Source organism: Astyanax mexicanus, chromosome 8 (assembly GCF_023375975.1).
Source record: "Astyanax mexicanus isolate ESR-SI-001 chromosome 8, AstMex3_surface, whole genome shotgun sequence".
In the NCBI taxonomy this organism is placed as follows: Eukaryota; Metazoa; Chordata; class Actinopteri; order Characiformes; family Acestrorhamphidae; genus Astyanax; species Astyanax mexicanus.
The window spans coordinates 13791564-13814059 of NC_064415.1; the positions used below are offsets into that span (position 1 = coordinate 13791564).

General features: G+C 40.0%; 1 protein-coding gene across 2 annotated transcripts in view; it reads left to right on the top strand.

Annotated features, from left to right (window-relative positions):
- Window positions 1–20643, top strand: part of gal3st3 (galactose-3-O-sulfotransferase 3) — a 41516-nt gene extending 20873 nt beyond the window's left edge. For both annotated transcript variants that reach the window (XM_022678088.2, XM_007238482.4), the window contains exons 2-3: window positions 11832–11930; window positions 14853–20643. In XM_022678088.2, coding sequence (XP_022533809.1) covers window positions 11848–11930; window positions 14853–16128 — 1359 coding nt within the window. In that variant the 5' untranslated portion in view covers window positions 11832–11847 and the 3' untranslated portion in view covers window positions 16129–20643. The remainder of the gene's footprint in view (window positions 1–11831; window positions 11931–14852) is intronic.
- Window positions 20644–22496: the final 1853 nt, after the last annotated feature.

Here is a 22496-nt window from a genome sequence, read left to right on the forward strand (position 1 = left end):
TTTTTTTATATCTTAGTTGGTGTGTGCCATATCATATCGAATGCAATAATATGTAATTTTCATTTTGTTGCAGCTATGTAACCTTGAAATTTTTTTAATTCAGTGTTTTGTGTATCGTTATCGTGAAAATACCATGAAATATCGTGATATTATTTCAGGGCCACATTGCCCACCCCTACTCAACGCTTTTACTTTTTGCTATCATAGTGTAATTTGTTACTTTATACTATATTGTGATTATCATTCCATAGCTTTGTATTAAATAAAAAATAGCCTTAAAAAAAATCACAGAGCATTTCCTTGAGCCCAACTCGAGAGAGCCCAAGGAAAGAGGTGGGAAATGTTGACCAAACCTGGCCTGGATTAGTTTTGGACATAGGGTCGAGCTCTGGCAGAAAATCTAGTAGTAAAACTCCAGTAGTAATGCATTCTATGACGCATTCCCGGTGCAAAAGTGACACTGTGGAATGAGGAACGTAAGATATTTTTTTCGTTCTTCATTTTACATGACTTTGTTGAGTGAGGAACGTTAGATATTTATATTTCATCATTTCACAGGACACATTAAATGCCTGCACAACTTCAGGTACAGAACATCCTATTCATCTGCCCCCACTTTCAGACCTCATTTAAACATGGTGCCTTACCATGAGACCACTGGCCAGTGTTAGAACCTCACTTACAAGATAACACCTCACAACTTATACATTATAAATAAAGAAATGTAAAAGCTATATTCTGGAAGCGTAGGCGCTACACAGCATGTCTTGTGTTGAGCTGAAGTGACAGAGCTATACACTCATTTGTACCTGTCGTGTCGAGCTGTTTATAACTGATCTTAACTCATCCTGATTCGTATCAATCGTGGAATCGTGGCTGAACGACAACATTCCGGACAGCGCCATTCAGCTAGCCGGGCTAACCGCGTTCAGAGCGGATAGGAGCGCGGCTCTATCCGGGAAGACCCGCGGTGGAGGCGTGTGTGTTTACATCAACACGGAATGGTGTAACAACGCTGTGACTGTCGCCAAACACTGCTCTCCGCTGGTGGAGTTCCTGATAGTCAAGTGCAGACCTTTTTATTTAGTACGGGAGTTCTCCGCCGTGCTAATAGCTGCTGTCTACATCCCACCCAGCGCTAGCATTGGTGCTAATGCTAAAGAGGCTCTGTGTGAACTCTATCGGTCTATCAGCGATCTGCAGAACAAACACCCAGACGGACTGTTTATTATCGCCGGAGATTTCAACCACGCAAATCTCAAGTCAGTGCTCCCTAAATTCCATCAACATGTGGACTTTGCAACGAGAGGAGCGAGCGCGCTGGATCTTGTTTACACAAACATCCCCAGCGCGTACCGGGCGGAGCCCCGCCCCCACCTCGCTTTCTCGGACCACATGTGTGTTTGGCTGACTCCAACATACACACCACTCATCAGACGCTCCAGACCAGTTCAGAAGCAGGTGAAAACCTGGCCGGCAGGCTCCATCTCTGCCCTTCAGGACTGTTTTGAGTGCACTGCATGGGACATGTTTAGGGAGGCTGCTACTGAAGGCGATTCTGTTGATTTGGAGGAGTATGCAGCATCAGTCACTGGCTACATCAGCAAGTGTATTGATGATGTCACTGTCTCCAAGACCATCACTACACGCCCAAACCAGAAGCCTTGTATGACTGCTGAGGTACGTGCGCTGCTGAGGACCCGCAACTCCGCCTTCAGAGTGGGTGACAAGGTGGCCCTGAGGAAAGCGAGAGCCGACCTGTCAAGAGCCATCAGAGAGGCAAAGCGCGCACACGCCCAGAGAATCCACAGCCACTTCAAGGACACGGGTGACGCGCGGCGTATGTGGCAGGGCATCCAGGCAATCACCAACTACAGGACAATGCCACCGTCCTGTGAACGTGATGCCTCCCTCCCTGATGCCCTGAACAACTTTTATGCACGATTTGAGGCACAAAACAACAAGATGGTGAGAAAGACCATGCCCAAGCCGGACGAGCAGGTGTTGTGCCTGACTGCAGTGGATGTGAGGAACACTCTGCGCAGAGTCAACCCACGAAAAGCTGCAGGACCAGACAACATCCCCGGCAGAGTGCTCAGGGAGTGCGCAGACCAGCCGACAGATGTTCTCACGGACATCTTCAACATCTCCCTGTGCAGCGCCACTGTCCCAACGTGCCTCAAGTCCACCACCATCGTTCCCGTGCCGAAGAAGTCCACAGTGTCCTGCCTCAATGACTACCGTCCCGTTGCACTTACACCCATCATCATGAAGTGCTTCGAGAGGCTAGTCATGAGGAACATCAAGACACGACTGCCCTCTTCACTGGACCACCTGCAGTTTGCGTATCGTCCCAATCGCTCCACGGACGATGCCATCACCACCACCCTTCATCTCTCCCTCACCCACCTGGAGAAGGAGGACACTTACGTCAGAATGCTGTTTATAGACTTCAGTTCAGCATTCAACACCATCATCCCACAGAACCTCATCAGGAAGCTAAGCTCGCTCGGCCTCAACACCCCCCTCTGCAACTGGATCCTGGATCCTTTCTGACGGGGAGACCCCAGTCAGTCCGGTTCGGGGGCAGCACCTCCAGCACCATCACACTGAACACTGGGGCCCCCCAGGGCAGTGTCCTGAGCCCTCTGCTGTTCACCCTGCTGACTCATGACTGTGCTGCAAAACACAGTTCTAACAGCTTTATCAAGTTCGCCGATGATACAACCGTGCTGGGTCTCATCACCAAAGGCGACGAGTCAGCATACAGAGAGGAGGTGCAGCGGCTGACAGACTGGTGTACAGTCAACTACCTTCACCTGAATGTGGACAAGACAAAGGAAATGGTTGTTGACCATGGTTGACAATGGTTGTTGAGAGCACAACACACCCACTCTCCACTCAACATCGACGGGTCCTCTGTGGAGATTGTTAAGAGCACCAAGTTCCTTGGTGTCCACTTAGCAGATAACCTCACCTGGACCCTGAACACCAGCTCTACAGCCAAGAAAGCCCAGAAGCGTCTCTACTTCCTCCGGAAGCTGAGAAAGGCCCGTCTCCCTCCACCCATCCTCACACTCTTCTATAGAGGGACCATTGAGAGCATCCTGAGCAGCTGCATCACTGCCTGGTTTGGGACCTGCACCGTCTCTGACCGCAAGACCCTCCAGCGTATTGTGAGGACAGGTGAGAGGATCATCGGCGTCTCTCTCCCCTCCATCACGGACATTTACACCACCCGCAGCATCCGCAAAGCAACCAGCATTGTGAATGACCCCACTCATCCCTCACACGAACTGTTCTCCCTCCTGCCTTCGGGAAGAAGGTACCGCAGCATCCGGTCCAGCACGACCAGATTCTGCAACAGCTTCTACCCCCAAGCCATCAGACTCCTCAACTGCAGAGACTGAACTGATGGTTTTTCTGTACATGCACACATACTCTTACCCCACTTACCCCAGAAAATGGAAAGCACTAAAAACCCTACTACCTCACTGGACTCTATTGCACACTGTGTAATAGAGGTAATTACTACCTCACTGGTCTTTTTTGCACACTTTTTGCACACTGCATAATTTGCACACTGTCTTGTTATTTATTATTCTTTGTCTGTATTGTGTTGTATTGTCTGTCTGCACTTTTGTACTGTTGCACTATTGTTCTGTCTACACTGTGTTTATGTGCACCATGGTCCCTGGAGGAACGTTGTTTCGTTTCACTGTGTACTCTGTATATAGCTGAAATGACAATAAAAACCACTTTGACTTTGACTTTGACTCATGTCAGCCAAGTCACATGTGTGCTTACTGGGCGTAAGTGATGTAGCTGGTTAAACAGCATATATTTAAATGTGATGTAATACGGGTTAACTGTACTGTTAACATTCATAGAAGATACAGAATGACGAATAATCTTGTGATGAGCTTTGTGATGGAGTGTACAGTCTTAAAAAAAAAAGAGAATAGAAAGGAAGTTGAAACAAAGGGGCGATGCCATAAAAGAAACAATTACTGGTTTATGGTAAGAACATACACGTATATTCCGGTGCATTTGGTAACAGTCACAGACTCTTACTCATAGAATTAACTTTTTACACTTTTAAAATAACATAGAATATATCAAAACTAATATATACTAATAACATATGAAAACAAATAAATAGGGCAGTTTAAAGCATTAATGCTCACAATTAATTTGGAAACAGTTACGGGTTATTTGGTTTTTACACAAGTTAATCACGGCACCAAGTTTGGCCCCAAGTTCCACTGTAATCTTCCAGCTTCAGATTTTTTTTGTAGCTGAATGAATGAAAGGCTCTTTTTTTCTCCTCTTTCTTATTTATTAGTTCAATTACTTGGGACAGTGTACACATTATTGAATACTAGCCGTGACACATTTCCCCCAGGCCATTTAAATGCTCATCCTCCCCATTGTGAGCATGTGTGCAATACCAAACACTTCCTGAGATTTTTATACTCAGCAAATTAAATTCAAATAAAAAAATCCTTACAACCAGGCTGAGATGTTTACAATAAAGTAAGAAAATAGTTTCCTCTATCCAATTTCATGCATTCTTTATTTCAGCGCCCCACGTCGGCTTCATCTCCTCTCAAACATAGTGAAGTATATAATAGTATTTTAATTGACGCCATTAATACAAATATAATTGCATTTTACATTTCGGTACCACTTTAAAATAAGGCTACCTTTATAAAGGTGTTAAGAATGGCTTATAAAGGAGATTATTATTGGTTATTAATTAGGCTGCAAATACTTTAAAAACTCATTATTAAGCAGTTAATAAATAAACAACAACATAGATAGAAATGACAACAGTGAGTTAAAAAATGGCAAAGTAGTGATTCCACACTCATTTCCACTGTCAAACCTCAGATATTTCTAGATACTGATCTAGAACAATCAGCATTAAACTTGTTATATTAATATATTCGTAAGTATGTTTAACTATTTACTATAAATTAAATGACTAAGCAATAGAATGTTCACTGTTGCCTTTTCAATGAATGTGTTGTAACTGCTTATCAATGGTTTTAAGGCATTTACAACCTAATAAACAATACTTAAAAATCTAATTTATAAATCATTTATAAACCCTTTATAAGGGTAGTCTTATTTTAAAGTGGTACCTACATTTCTTACATACATTTATAAAAACTTGCGTCTTAAGAACAAGTGCGATTATTCGCAGTTAATCACAGAATATTGTTGTGATTAATGATTTAACTTTTTGAAAAACAAGTATCTCTATTTGTGATGATTTTAGTTTACTTCATAATTTAAACCCATTACACTTTGTCCATGGGCGTGGTAGTGGGGGGAAAAGTGGACCTGACTACCCAGGGCCCGAGTAGGGAGAGGGGCCCATGAAAATCCTGATTTTTTTTTCGCTCACTTTCCTTTGTTTACTGGCATGGATAGGGGCCCATTAACATAGAGGGTGTACAGGGCCCAGAATTTGCTGCTACGCCCCTGACTTTGTCAAAAGTTCTTGATGAATAGAATTATAAAATCTTCAAGATGAAGTCTCCAAATTTACCTGAAATAAACTCTTTTTACACTGACTTCTATTAAAAGTTCAGAATACTTTATCTCTCTCCTGTAAACTTACTGTTTTTGAGATACCTTTGTTTCATTGGACAGTGGCTAAATGAATGTAGGCAGTGGCCATAAAGTGTTCTCAAGCACATTCATGAGCACATTAAAATGCTTTAAAAATAATGTATTTAAGCAATCAATCCCAAATACATTATCATTATTTTAATTTGATTATGTTTTTACATTCACATTTCTATTCTCTCTTTCTCTTCAGCTACTTCAGCTGTTGGCAGACTGAACGATTTCATCCTGATTGTGACCGAAAAATAACCCTCCAAATTTCTTGAATCCTGATTCTGACCCACCTGCACCTCAACATTATTCATCCCAATATTGACCAAACTGCAGTTCGAGATAGATGGATAGATGGACAGACAGACAGACAGACAGACAGACACTTTATTGATCCCCGAGGGGAAATTCTAAATTATAAAAAGTTCAATATAATTATTCCTAGTTGGGATTTAATCCTGATTTTAAATCAGCTGTAGTTTAAATAATAAAAAAAACTATAATTAGGATAATATTATCCTAACAGCATTCTACCCAACTGTAGACAAAAACATTATCCTGCAACCCAACAAATTTTTCACAGCCTAATTTTGTCTCAACTGTCATCCAACAAAACACTCTACCCAAATGTACCCCAGCAAAATTCTCCTCCCAACTGTAGAACAACACAACTCTAGTATCCTGTGCAGCCAATAACAGAACACTCTGGGCCCAATTGTAACAACACTCTAAGATCAGAAAGCCAACAACAGATATAAACCCACTCACTACACCCTCACTTCTCCAGATACCTCTGTGTTTCAGTCCAGGCATGAGTGACCTAAACGACCAACCCTAAGCAAACACAGTCTCCACCAGTCTCTTCTCTCTCTGTCTGTCCACAGAACCACAAAGCCGCCTCTCAGCTCTGTAGAATCACAGTCTGCCTTTTTGTGCTGCAGAAACCCACAGTTTAATTCCAACAAAAGCGAAGATCAAATTCTAATCTCTCCACTTACATCACTTCCATTCAGGCTTTGTCTGGAGTGAATGTGATAGATGATTTATGTATACCTGATGCAAAATGAATGAATGAGTGTATTTGTCTTTTACTTTTAGGTACACGCATTTGTTTAACATCCTGATGCTACAGGATGACACTTAAAATATATATATAATAGCCTTTTGTGTGTGTGTCTGTGTACATACAAGCACTGGAAATAAAAAATAAGACCATGTAAAATGATGAGTTTCTTTGATTTTACCAAATTAAAAATCTCTGAAACATAATCAAGAGGAAGATGGATGCTCACAAACTATCAAACCAAGCTGAACTGCTTGAATTCTTGCACCAGGAGTGGCTTAAAGTTACCCAAAAGCAGTGTGTAAGACTGGTGGAGGAGAACAGTCCAAGATGCATGAAAACTGATTAAAAACCAGGGTTACTGATTTCTGAACTCTTCTAAAACTTTATGAATATGAACTTGTTTTCTTTGCATTATTTGAGGTCTGAAAGCTCTGCATCTGCATGTAATTTCAGCCATTTCTCATTTTCTGTAAATAAATGCTCTCTGTAATGTTGTCTGTAGAATAGAATAAAACGACAATGTCCATTTTACTAAAACATATATCTATAAATAGTAAAATCAGAGAAATTGATTCACAAACTGAATGTTTTTTTCCCCAGAGCTATATATATATATTTTTTTTCTTTTACTTAATTCTTGAACATGTAATCAATTGTTTACACTATCAAGGAATCCTGCACATTTAGGTTAATATAAAATTACGTCTATTTTATGGTTTACTGTTATAAATATGCAAGTATGATCCGATGACATTGTAAGCAGCATAACAGAGGATATTTAGTGTCATTTACTTTAATACATTTTTAAAACATGTTAGATATTTGGTACAACCACAATATAAACAAGACAGAGAAGACTTGCTAGAATAGAGATGCAACATTACTTCTCTGCTCTTTGAAAGACAGAAAATGGAAAAATGCCAAATATGTTGGTCTTTAAAAAAATTATTGTAGTTACTTTCCTTAACATATCTATCTAAAAGCAGTTTAAAAAACAAGTAAAACAGGACACATTTAAAAAATCATTTTTAGTTACATTCCATAGAAAATACCTTGAAATTTACTGTGAAAAGCGTTTTTTTTTACATGACATGTAATCCATTGTACTATTATTTAGTCCACAGCATGTTTTTGTAGGTGTCTCATCATCCTTTATATGAGGCTCTTTTGTCGTCTGTTAAAGTCTCTCTCTCTCTCTCTCTCTCTCTCTCTGGACTAAATCATGGTCTCTGTGCGACTCTCGGGTTTCCCCCGTCTGCTGCCATATCTCTGTGGATCGTTAGAAACCCAATCAGCATGTTTAATTAAAGGGGGGGGAGGTGGTGTGGGTATTTCTTGTGTGTCCAGAGTTGAGGCACTCGCTGTCGGACTGACTCTTAAATCCCTTTCTTATGAGCTTTAACCTGATACTTGATCCCGCAGTGTCCCTGCAGGCTCGGTGCGGGGCCCAGGGCTCAGAGGGCCGGAGGGAAAGCTCAGGTTACCGCTGGTTTAAAAAATAAAATAAAATAAAAAAGGCAGCCCAGCCGCAGCTTTGTGGTGCTATCTGTCCTGAGCATCGAGCCGCACTGCTAGAGTCTGACCACCTGGTAAAGGGGGCAATAATACCGCTGCTGCCTTCACTCTGGCAGAGTGAGGGATTAAGCAGCAGTTGATGGGCTCTGTGTTTTATTCCTATATTGATCAAATCTTGGCATTTCTATAGAGGAGTCTTAGGGGGGCAGTAAGTAAAATAAATTCAGTTTTAGAGTTCCTGCATTAAACTACATTTCTAATCAATACATCTCAGAATAAACGACCAAAGTGTTTTTGTTATTATCCTAAGAAAACCTCATCTCAAACAGTAACAGTTTGGGTTAAGTAATACCTGTTTTTAATTTTTTAGTATTGAATGAAGGTTTAGACTCAGAGGTCATCCATAGCATTACTTTTAGTTATATTAAATGTGCAATCAAGTCTTAACGCAGTCTAATATTACTATTAATAACATATTACTATTAATATGTTACAAGATTTATTTCAATCCAGTGTTGCATTAATTTTTCACTAAGATCTTGCAGCAGCATTGATGATGGTAGAGTCTGACCACTGCACAAAGCCTTCTCCATCCAGCACATCACAAAGTTTCTCAATGAGGTTAAGGTCTGGACTCTGGGGTGAACAATCCATGTGTAAAAATGATGATCTCATGCTCCCTGAATCACTCTTTCACAATTCCAGCCCCATGAATCCTGACATTGTTATCTTGAAAAACAAAATGCATTGATGGAATAACCTGGTCTATATTCAGTATATTCAGGTAGTCAGCTGACCTCATTCTTTCAGCACATACTGTTGCTGAATCTAGACCTGCAGACCAACTGCAGCATCAACCCCACATCATTTACTTAGATAAATCCAGGTGAATTTTTTTTTTTTTTGGCCAGGCAGTGAATACTTTTTTTTTGTAACTATAAAATTGATTAGATTAATCCATTAATCCGATTAAATATTAAAGCCATTAGTTATTGTGTGTGATCTATAGCTTAAATCTTCTTTAGCACACAGTCAGAAGCACACACTAGTCTATTTCTAACTTATACAGTAACACAGAATTTTTCCAGACATTTCCTGGAGGAGGAGCTGTACGTGTGAACGCAAATATCCAAACCAGGTATACTGCACTATGGTGGACTTAATGTTTCCAGCCATTCTGATGAGTGGAGTTAGGAAGGAGCGATAAAAATTAGGAGGGGGAGAGATAGAGTGGTGGAGGGGTGTGAAGACTTGATTTCTGGCTTTCAGACATATTCGGTCTCTTTCCAGCTTCTGCCAGAGTGTCTGTATGTTAGTTTGTAAAGAATGAACCAGTAGTCCTTGTAGAACTGTTAGATCTAAAGGTCGGAAAGCAGGTCGCAGTTCTCGCAAACGTTGGTCACGGCCGCCTCTGAAAACTTACTTAAAAGAGTCTGGTTTGAGCTCAGAGGAGCTCCGGCATGGACACGAGAGCTCCGCTATTCCTCCTATTACACCTCAATGCAGCGCTGCAGTGAGTTTCAAGCTGTAATTTTACTTCTTTAAAAAGTTCAATAATCAAAGAAATTCTACCTAACGTGCCTTTAAGATCTGGTTCAAAGCCTTCCCTGGACTGCAGAGACAGTTACCCCAACAAAATCTAGATATACTCTTTTTAATTAACTTTATTTCAGAAGAACTAGTGACTGAGCAGTTATTCATATACTTTTTGGTACATGCAGTAAAATGTACCTTAGCCCACTTCACAGACTCGTCCAGTTCATCCTACTTCATTAGCACAATGTAGATCAGCAAGTTGCCAAGTCCTGACTCAGCCCCTCCTTGTTTTACCTTATTGAGCAGTGAGATAGCTCGGCCTTTGGTCATGATAATGCTAATTTAACTCCTGCATATCGGGGTTTGATCAGTGGGAAGAGAGAGCCTGTGTTAAAGGGTTATTTAAGACGGGTAAAGTGAATGGGGAAGGGAAATGAGATAGTGTAATCGGGCTCCGGGAGCAGCCATTGTCATGCAAGTGAGAGTGAAGGAGGCCCTGGCCCGCTTGGATTCTTTCCCAGAATTCATTTGTGCTTGATGCCCTTGTTATGTGACGTAGGGAAGCTGTCATTCAACGCTAACTGCTAGCTCCCCCTCGTTTCTCTCCCTTTCTCTCTTACACATCCCTTCAACCCTTACTAGTCAATACAGTATAATGTACCTTTTGTATCTGCAGCATAGGTGTTTAAATTACATACAAACTCTGTGTAACAATACAATTATCAAGATTGACTCAATATTGACCAGATTATTATTACACATATAGAGAAATATTAAGTTTTTTTTAACAGTTTTTCTTGATGTGGGGGTAATCTGCAGTGCTTTTTATGATTTAAACATTATCCATTTAGCATTTTTATAAAGAATATTAAACTATTTAAACCTTTTACATCAGTGATTTCACAACCTTCACATAATAAAATCCTTGTTTTATTCTCACTGAAGACAGGAACTATATATATATATATATATATATATATATATATATATATATATATATATATATATATATATATATATATATATATATATAATATAAATATTCCTTCTAGAAAATCAAAATGTATTTATGAAACAGAACATGGTCACCATGAACAATTCAACATGTCAACCACACAGTGGTGTGCCATATTGTATCATACGAAATAATATCACCAATATTTGTAAATATTGTGAACGATATTATACCCCAAAACATTGTGCCATATCACCCACCCCTTAATTATCACATCAGGAGTAACCTTTTTTTGTTGCTTTTTTTAGCAAAAGAAACAAAAATACACTGTTCTTATTTCCCATTATATATCTACTAGAGACAGATTATATATGTCCAGTATCATTTATTTTACTTTAAACCAGGATATATGGAGATATTTGAAGTGTATTATAGTATCATGACATTCTGGATCACTGACTTCTGTTACAAATCTGATATAATTCTTGTATAGTTTTTTTATTTCTCAGTCAGTTAGTTAGGGGTGTGCCATATCATATCATATGCAATAATACAATAACATTTTTATTTTGTCGCAGTAGTGTATTCTTGATTTTTTTTTTTTTATCAGTGTTTTGTCATATTGCCAAGATTATCATTATCACAAAAAATACCATGAAATATTGTGATGTTATTTTAGGGCCATATCGCCCTCCACTACTAACATATTTTTATCAAATGCCAATTTTTGTTAGCGTGATCCACCCTGTCACTGTCCACCCTATGACAAAAAAATGAAGCGACTGAAAAATATGATTTCTGTGAATTCTAAAGTCTTACAGATCTAAAACAGTCAAGCCAATTAAAAATCAATCAAAAAAAGACATTTTCTTGAAAACCTTAAGCATCAAAATGCACAGAATATTGATAATTTCACAAGCTCACACACAAGCACCGTCTTGCACAGGAACCTCTTCTGTCTCTTCAGTGTTGTTTTGTTGTCTGGATAAAATGTTCTTGTGACTCATAAATCAAATAGTGCTCAATACATGAACAAACACACAAAGACATACAACCAGGTGTTCAGCCCAAACCATCTGTACACCTGTCTCACTCTTACTCTCTCTCTCGGTCTGTCTCTCTCTCCTTTAGTAACAGGCATTGAGAGATGTCTCAGAAGAAGATCTTCCTGGTTCTGGTGGCGATTACTACAGTCAGCTTCCTGTTGCATCATGGGGGTCACCTCAGCTGGTAAGAACTTCAAATTCTTCCACCAAGCTGCCATCCCGAATTTCCTCATCCTCCTCCAGTTAAGCCGAGTGCACACCACAGTACTACAGAGCCCAGATTTGCTGTCTGGATCTGCAGTAAACACCCTGCTAAATCCCAGACAGACACATGCTCACCATGAGCTTCCAGTATATATAAGAGACGTGATTTTCTGAAGTGACCTTCAGTAGTCTGAGTGATTTTTCCTTCTGAAAACTGTGGCTTCAACATTTTCACCGTGTTTGAAATTACCAGCAAAAATGGAAGGAAATAAGGAAATAAGTACAGCAATTAGCAATATCCAGTGAGAAGTACAAGAGGAAACACAATCAGTGGTTCATTTCCTGATGATTAACCTTAGCCATTTCAGAAATGACCAAAGTTTAAGAACACAGGTTTTGCAAGTGTTTTTTGAAAAGCCCACTTAAAGGAACAATCAGTAATAAAGTGTGCGAGTGAATAAAATCGAGTCCAATTTACAAACACTAGAGAGAGTTTTCTGCCCCAGATGCGAAACTCACACTCACACAGGCTGACAGATTATCAGAGTGGCAAGCATCGATGAATCTTACTCGGTAGCTGATCAGTGAATACAGCTTTGGAAAAAAAATAAGAGACCACTTAAAAATGTTGAGTTTCTTTGATTTCCCCAAATTAAAAACCTCTAGAATATAAGCAAGAGGAAGATGGATGATCACAAGCCATCAAACCAAGCTGAACTGCTTGAATTTCTGCACCAGGAGTAAAGGCATAAAGTTATCCAAAAGCAGTATGTAAGACTGGTGGAGGAGAACATGCCAAGATGCATGAAAACTGATTAAAAACACAAACTTTATGAATGAATATGAACTTGTTTTCTTCACATTATTTGAGGTCTGAAAGCTCTGCATCTTTGTTATTTCAGCCATTTCTCATTTTCTGCAAATACATGCTCTAAATGACAATATTTTTATTTGGAATTTGGGAGAAATGGTGTCTGTAGTTTATAGAATAAAACAACAATGTTAATATTACTCAAACATTTTCCTATAAATAACAAAATTAGAGAAACTGATTGAGAAACTGATGTGGTCTCTTAATTTTTCTCACAGCTGTAAATAAGTTTCAATGTCCGAAATGCCCATCTCTACTATGCTAGTCGTGATAAACTACCCAGCTACGGATAGTGAACCTTACTGAAGCTCTGTAATTACATGTTTAGCAGAAATATAGCCAGATCGCCCATTTCCATGGCTTCAGCACACTGTTGTGTGCACTGTCGTCTATACCTGGCAACCCTGAGTGTGGAAATGGGACTGGGAGAATGGCAGTGAACAGATTCTGAGACTCCAAGGCACACAGATTTCTGTGATTTTCTTAATATCTGATGATATATCCTAATCATTTTATGAGTTACTACAGAAAATATAATGGACAATTTGGATGGGAAAGGGAATCTATGCATAATTGACTGAGATGGGATTGGCTACTTGATTTTAGGACTGTATCACTTAGAAAAACATGTGAAGAAAAACAATATTTTAACTTACTTTTGTAGTAAAAATGAACTTTTAGTAGGAAAATTAGTAATTACATGTTTATAATACACATGTAGACCATAGACTATGCTGCAAAATGTTTGCCCTAAAGCTGTACAAAGCCCCAGACCTCTGTTGAGGCCTTCAGCTCATATTCTGGATTTGCATGCTGGCCGTAATTTAATACCTGAGGGTTATCACAGACTAGAAACACCTGAGGTATCTGTACCGTGCATGATGAAAACATGATGAAACGCCTCCTCATGCTCCTCTGTGCTTCTGAAAAGCTGCAAAAACTACTTTTCCACAGAGTATGAGAGAATATTTATCTATGCTTTGATTCACATGGGACTAGTTTATAAAAATTAATAAAAGTTTGAAAACTGAACCATGAATTTATATACATTTTCTTATAACTGTACTGCAAAAGTATTACAAGGCAAATGTTTATCATAAATACTTTAGAACTATTAAAGTTGCAAGTCCTAAGCATCGCATATTAAACCTATAAATACTCACATAATTAACCTCTCACGTGTTAGCCTTACTTTAGGTAATGTTCTTGCCTAAATTATTAATAAGTTAATTTAAATGTTTATTAAGTGTTAAGCTCAACAGGCCAATTTCTTTGAAAAAATAATATAATGTACACCACCAAATCTACACCAAATTTCCTGTACTTTAATGTTAGATAAGCTAGATGAAATAATTTAAACCTTTGAATAAAATGAAACACTATACATACAGATTTATTTAATTTATTTTCTACATTGCAGATTAATATTAAAAGACATGAAAACAATTAAGGGACATATGAGATTATGTAGTAAACTGTGTAAAAAGTAAAAAAAAATCCCCTGATCCAAACCTGATCAACTGTGATTTTGGGATAAGCTGGAGCTTCACAGACTGAAAGAAAAGCAGCAATTAATATTTAGCACCTCCAGGAACTGGTACTGTATTTACACTCCAAACTGAACTAACGATCTTTTCATTGTGAGAGGCTGTATCACTACCCACTGCAGCCTGGTACATAACCTGAAGTCTGTATAACAGTAGGAACATTCTAGATTTGACTTTTGTTGTCAATGATTTCCAGTGTACATCCTGCTTACAAGACTTAACAAACGCTTACATTATTAACTTTGTAGGAAACTACCCAAGAACAACAATCATGGGGTATCATATGATTCTGTGAGAACATTGCTTATCGCAACTAAAGATCGACCAGAGTTATTGAGTACTGGTTTATCCATTGAAGGGGACAGTATTCTAATACTGTTACAGATTAACACCATTACCAGACTGCAAATAATACATGTCAATCTGTGTAGGCAGTCCAGGACTTTGGCCTTAACATAAACCCTCTCTTTCTTTCTTTCTACAGGACTATTGAGGTGTTCCGGCTGGGCTGCCCATCCCTACGCTCGTCCTTCTTTCAGGACAGTGGAGCTCCACGCCCAAGGCACACCAGCGTGGCCTTCCTGAAGACGCACAAGACTGCCAGCACCACGGTGCAGAACATCCTGTTCCGTTTTGCCGAGCGCAACAATCTGACGGTGGCGCTGCCCGTCACCAGCTGTGATCACCAGTTCTGCTACCCACGCCTCTTCAGCAGCCACTACGTCCACCCGCACACCACCCCGCCGGACATAATCACCAACCACCTGCGCTTCAGCCGCTCAGAGGTGCACCGCCTCATGCCCAACAACACCATCTACATCACCATCCTGCGGGAGCCGGGCGCCATGTTCGAGTCACTTTTCAGCTACTACAATCAGTACTGCCAGAGCTTCAAACGGGTTCCCAATGGCTCCCTAGAGGTTTTCCTGGACCAGCCCTGGTCCTACTACCGCGCGGAGGAGAAGGATTCCATGTACGCTAGAAACACTCTGACGTTCGACTTGGGAGGAGACAAGGATCGACCAAAGGCAGATGTGGCAAATTACGCAAAGCGGTTTGCGGCGGAAGTGGAGCGAACCTTCTCGTTAGTCATGATTGCTGAGTATTTTGATGAATCGCTGGTCTTGCTTCGACGCCTGCTGTCGTGGGAGTTAGAGGACGTACTCTACGTCAAACTCAATATGCGTCTTCCATCAGCTAAGAGCAGCCTTTCTGAGCAACTCACAGGCAAAATCAGATCATGGAATGCCATCGATGCTGTGCTCTACGACCACTTCAATGCCTCGCTGTGGCGACAGCTCAATGCAATAGGGTTAGCATGTGTGGCTAGGGAAGTGCAGCTCATGAAGCGCGCTCGGGAACAGCTGGTACGTGGCTGCTTCGGAGGCAGCATGCCTCAGCTGCGTTCAGCTGCTCAGATCACCAACAAGGACTTGCGACCATGGCAGCCCAGTGCCAAGGTAGGCATTGTTGGGTACGACCTGCCCACTAATGTCACAAAGAGAAGCTCAGGCCTGCCCCAGGACATGTGCCTAAAGCTTATCATGCCCGAAGTGCAATACACGCGGCTGTTGCTGCGCTCGCAATCTCTGCGATATCGGAGCAGGTTTCCGATGCGCTCCTCCCAAATGACAATGAAACTTACGGGGCAGCACCGGGTACCATCTATCATAGGCGCTACCCAGCGACCCTCAGGAGCATTAGGTAGAAGCACCAGAGGAACTCTACGGTTTTCCCAGAGGTCAGCAATATCCAATTAGTTCCAATATCCAATTAGACTTGTAGGGAAAGATCTCTACTGGACAGGAGGCTGAGGGAATGCCCAGGACAATTCCTGCCATTCCCATTAGGTCCCGCTTCTCAGGACTGTGAGAGACTAGAGACGGTCTGGAGACTAGGTGGTCTAACAGGCCTCTAAAATTCTCAAATTCAGCCCTGATTTTTACGTCTGAGGCTTGAAGAACCTTTCTGATGACCTTGAACTCTGATGGCTGGATCAATCTGAGAGACTCAGAAAGGCCAGAATGTACTGTATGTGTACATGTAAGTGAAGCTCTTTGTAGGCTGTAGATCATGACACTATATAATCGCAGTACTGTCTTAAACAAAGATGCTAACACACACACACACACACACACACTCACCTATACACACACAAACACACACCCTGCCTCTGTAAGCACACAGACTCAGGCCTAAGGCCATGTTTTCATGCCTCTGGTCTCTAGAGGTAGGAGACTCTAGGTTTAGGTAATTACACTTGCTTCCACCTTCCAGCAGCGTAGGACCCTGACAGCCGAGCCAAACGATTTGCAAACGTCTGCAAGGCATGCAAGGTATTTGAAAACCACGTGACCTACGCCATTAAGCATGTGTACGTGTGCGAGACAAGCGTGTGATGAATGTGTTCGCCGATGCTAGGCCGAGCTGCGCACCAGCCAAACGATGTTGTTCTGTAAACCATCCCCGCGCTCGTAGTCTCAACCCCGCCGCGCTCCCGACAGTTGGTGATGATGCAACCCTCTCAAAGGACGCGAAGCATTTAAATATTTAATCATTTAATCTTCAGTCTTTCCTTGGCCGCCGCTTGGGTTACACTGGCCTGCATTTCATGAGAGCCCACAGGAGCATGCCAAATTGGCACAGAGCAGAGGACGGCAGAAAGAATTAAAAAGGATGAACAAGGTCGAGGGCAAATGAAAGTATCTCCCATCAGCACGCTAGCGTTCAGACCTAGGTCAGCTGCTGAGAGCAGTTTTTGGTGACACGCTGACCTTGTTTGATATATGAAGGAATGACGGGGAGTACAGTGTACTCACACTTTGTTGTAAAAGGTAGAAGACAGAAGACATGATTTGGTGTCATGCTCACAAATGTTCTCACCAGAAAAGTGAATCTATTTAAATTATTATTATTTTTTTTTGTATCTTCTTCTTAAGCTCATTGTTTCTCTAGAGTATATCCAGGTTCGTGGACTAAAATGCCTTGTTTGAGACAAGTGTGTCCACTGTGATTTGGATTGTGGTGCCACTGGAAAAGTGTGTGAACATACAATACATGTGGGAATATGAATGATGGGTTTAGTCAAGCTGGTAATACCAATTCACTGGTTTGGTCAAGCTGGTTGACCAGTAGCTAGACATATTGATTGAGTATAACCAAGCACTTCAAATTGGTGAACTAGCTTGGCTATGCTGGTCAACCAATGTAGTCATTCTGGTCAAGACTGGACATGTCCACCAGTTTGGTCAAGCTGGTCATATTTCGGGTCATATTTGTGGACTAGTATGGTTATGCTGTTCAAGACTGGACATGCTGGGCAACCAGTTTGGTCAGGCTGGTCATACTGGTTGACCAGTGTGGTTATACTTACTTACTGGTTCATTAGTTTGGTAAAGTTGGTCATGCTGATTGACTAGTTTGATTATGCTGGTCAACCATTGTGGTCATACTGGTGGACTCATTGGCCTTTTTTGTTAACCAGTGTGGTAAAGCTGGTCATGCTGGTTGACTAGCAGGGGAGGGTAGATCACTCTGGTTACCCAGCTTGGTCAAACTGGTCAACTGGCTTGATCTGGTTTGGTCCAGTTTGATCTCCAGTGAATACATACCCTATTCTGGACCACTGAAATAATGTGTGAAAGTAATTAATAAATATTTTAGTGTTATTATTATCATCATTATTAATCATCATTGCTGTATTTTTAAACCAGTGCTTGTGCAGTCATTCCTACAACTCTGAACTCAATATCCTGAACAGCATCTGTGCGTATGTGAGGGTGTGCTTTATGAGTCTATTGATCGGGATCGTTTTTATTATGCACATCACACAAGTATTTGGAGCAATAGAGCTGCTATCTGAATATGAATACATGTTATTTAATTGCACGTCTTATCCAGCCTGTAGATTATAGACACCGAGACCCTGCCTACGCCTGCCATTAAACTATCTTTATTATTCAGCTGTCATCTTCACACCAGCAATGTTGTGGGCAGGAGATGTTATATAACAGTTGATGTACTGGTGATTAAATCAGGTGGTTCTGTATCACCACCATGACAAATCAACTGGATAACTGGTAGCAGTAGTTCTGTAGGTCACAGCATCTTCTGAAAAAAAAGGTAACAGCTTTAAACAGATTTGGGTTTAAGTTAAAAAAAAAAAGTGTGGGAAGAAGTGGGAAGGTGTGAACGCTCTGGTTTGTAAAGGTCAGTGTGAAGGTCATTCTATGCCAACTCATCCAGGGCTTGGTACACCATAATCCATGACGACACTGACTTTTTTATTGGCTGTAAGCCATAATTATAAACAATAAAAGAAATAAACGCTTAAAATAGATCACTCTGTTTGTAGTACATCTATAAAATATACAGTGGCCTCCTTGAACTTTTTGTCACCTTACAACCACAAACTTAAATGAATTTTATTGAGCTTTTAAGTGATAAACCAAACACAAAGTATTGAAGATGTGTGAAGTGGAATAAAAAGGACTTTTTATTATAGTCCCCACATAACACTGTGCATTTAGGCCAAAAAGTTCAACACTGGTCTCATTTGACCACAGCACCTTCTTCCACATGTTTGCTGCAAAGAGCAATTCATATGTTTTTTCTTTAACAATGGATTTCTTCTTGACACTCTTCCATAAAGGCCATATTTGTCCAGATTTGTCCTGTATGCAGATTCTCCCACCTGAGTTGTGGATCTCTGCAGCTCCTCCAGAGTGACCATGGGCCTCTTGGCTGCTTCTCTGACCAGTGCTCTCCTTGCTTCATCTGTCAGTTTGGGTGGATAGATATGACCTGGTTGGGTTTGCAGTTGTAGAATACTTTTTCTATTTCTAGATGATTGATTTTGCAGTGCTCCTTGAGATGCTTAAAGTTTGGGAATATGTTTTAATAACCTAACCCTGACTTAAACTTCTCCAAAACTTTATCTCTGTACTGTTTGGTGAGTTCCTTGGTCTTCATGATGCTGTTTGTTCACTAGTGTTCTCTAACAAACCACTGAGGTCGATACAGAACAGCTGTATTTATACAGAGAGACTAAATTACACAAATTAAAATCCAGTGCAATCAATTGCCTTCAGAAGTCAATGAATACGTTGTATTCAGGGATTGAAGGGGACTGAATACTTTTTTCACACGTTTCAGATTTTTATTTGATAAAAAAATTGAAAACCATGCATATCATTTCCGTGCCAATTCACACTTAAACAATACTTTGTGTTGGTTTATCACTTAAAATCTCAATAAAAAAAAAAGTGTAGAAAAGTTGAAGGGTATGAATACTTTTGCAAGCCACTGTACAAGTTTCATATTTTGAACTGAATTACTGAAATAAAGAAACTTTTCAATTATTTTACTTTTTTGAGATGCACTAGTATAGTAAAAGATTCCATATAAACAGACCTGTGAAAATGTATTGAATGTTATCATATTATTCAATTAAATATTATTTATTTTCCACAAAATAAGGTAGTACACTGTTTCTTCTGTGTGTTTTAAACTGAGCACTGCTGGAGAACAGCTGAGGTACAAAAACACACACATCAGCCCATTCACACCTTCTGCTTCACACTCTGAGCTGCAAATCTTAATCAGCTCACACTGCAGCAGAGAGCAGAGCAGAGTGAAAGACTGTACTTTCACCATTTTCCCTCATATCGTATTGTAATAGCTGGCTGCTGTCATCACTTTAGCGTTTGAGCCCCCATAACCCTTTCAATAAGTGCTCTTTTATTGTACATATCTACATACTGTATGTTGGGTGATAAATCTCCAGTGCTTGATGTTCAACTAAGGAGAACGCACAAGACGATTCATACGAATTCAGTCTCTTTGGTATTAGCTCAAATCTGCAGTTAAAGATGAATAATCAATCATGGTTTGTTTTTTTTTTTCTTTTAGAGATAAATGTAGGATGAGCTTGGGGAATGATAATGAAATGCATGGAACTCTTCTCTGAAGGAACTTAAACCCAACATGATTGTCATTTAATTGTCTGTGGAGAGAAAGAGAGAAAAGTAGAGAGATATTTTGTGTTGCACAAAACCTGTTATAATAGGACACTGAATTTATTCCATTAATTAAATTGTCAAACAGTATTTATTTATGAACTGTGATCCATGTTTTTTTTGTTTGTTTGTTTTAAGAGCATTAAATTAGATGCTTTTGACAATCAGAGCTAGGGATTCCAAAGCCCTGTGCTAAGATGTGAGAACTGAAACCATTAAAGCTTAAAAATTAAAAAATACCGAACTCTGGTGATCATTTCTGTTATTCTATCAATTTTGCTTATCTTGACATCTGTCAGGATAGACTATCCTTTATCATTTACGCTAACATGCCAAAAGGGATATCATAGAAAGCTGTATGTAAATCTTTAACGAAAAGTTACCTCAGAGGACAATTTGGTTAACTAGCTAACGTGAATTAATGAGTTTGAACAAGCTGGCGATGGCTGGTGCCAGATGGATATTTAACATTTCTCGATTCACAGAGTCAAATGTTTACCAAAAACACAACATAGAAGGCATTACCACCCACAGTGGACAGCACAGTAAACAGTAATGATTGTGACCGGCAGCACCTGGCTAGAACTGTCCATGCAAACAGACAAGCAACTCTAGTCTCAGAAATCACATCAACATTCAGTGCAGGAGACCCCCCCCCACACACACACACACACGCACACACATATCCCACAGCTCAGTACAGCATTATTTATCTTCCATTGTGAAAGGGACAAGGGACACAATACTAGGGGCCTAGTTCCTGTATAGGGCTGCATGATATTGTGAAAAAAATTACATTGCAATGTCTTTTTTTTTTTTTGACAATATATATATATATATATATATATATATATATATATATATATATATATATATATATATATATATATATATATATCACGACATTAAACAATGCAAGACAGGAATGCAAACAATAATCTGCCCTTTAATTTGCAATTAAAATGGCCTTTTAACAGGTAAATAAAAGTGTTTTTTTTCTGGTATTAAAAGCGTGATTTCGGCTGTAACTGGAAATATCTGCGCAAAACTGTGCCAAACCGAGGTGCACAGTTTAACAGGCTGTCTGCTGCTGCGTTTACAAGCACGTGCCCGGCCATGTGGTTACCTGTTTACGCCCGCTCCCCCTCCCCTGTAATCAAATCATTGCAACATGACATGTTTGATTTAATTGGCTTAGGTGACATTGCACATCCTGCAATGTGACTATTGCACGTGCACACATCGCTATGACGATGCTTCAATGAAATAACGGGCAGCACTATTCCTGTACCATAACGTTTGGCATGTAATTACAAGTAAAAAGAGTCATTATGTGCATGTTTTTAACATCAGAACATTTAGAGTGTTTGAGCTGTTTTCAGCTCTTAAAACTTAATTAAGTTTGATTTACTTCAATCTCTCCAAATGAAAAGCTTAGCATATGCCAGGTCTTGCATGGGTGTCGCAATTTCTCTGTATTTCTTAATCATTTTTGGAATTGCAATTTTGGAAACTCCTGTTTATTCCGGTTATTTTCCTTGGACTTTTTTTTTCCTTATGCAAGTGGATTATCTTCCATCTAATCTTCTAAAAACCGACTAACTTGGGTTGCCCTTGTCTGGAAGTTAAAAAGTGAGGATTGTCTCTGTGGTCATTAAGTCATTAAGATTATCTAATGTTCCACCAGAAGGAAATTTGCCATGATTATATACTAATCATGGCAAATGTAATGAGGAACAAACTAGTAGCGCACGTTTCATGGCACTTGCCATGTCCAATGGAAGCTAAAGAACGCTGCAGGATGTATCTGTAGGACCTCCTGAACTGTATATGGAAGAGTAGTGTTTGTTTGATTACACAGATAGATAATCGGTTTGAAAGGTCCTGGTGATGCAGGAAATAAAAAAGGGTGGTCTTATCTGTTAATGCGCCATCCGTTAGCCCATTTAGATATAGTCAACTGTAACGACTGTGCTGTAGTCATAAAAAAAAAGTGCTTCAGACAGTATTCTAAACTACTTCCTTCTTTGTATACACTGTAATGAGAATAAACGTACAACTTGAAACTGAAATATTGCTCAACCTTCAAAATAGAGTCATTGTCAAACCCA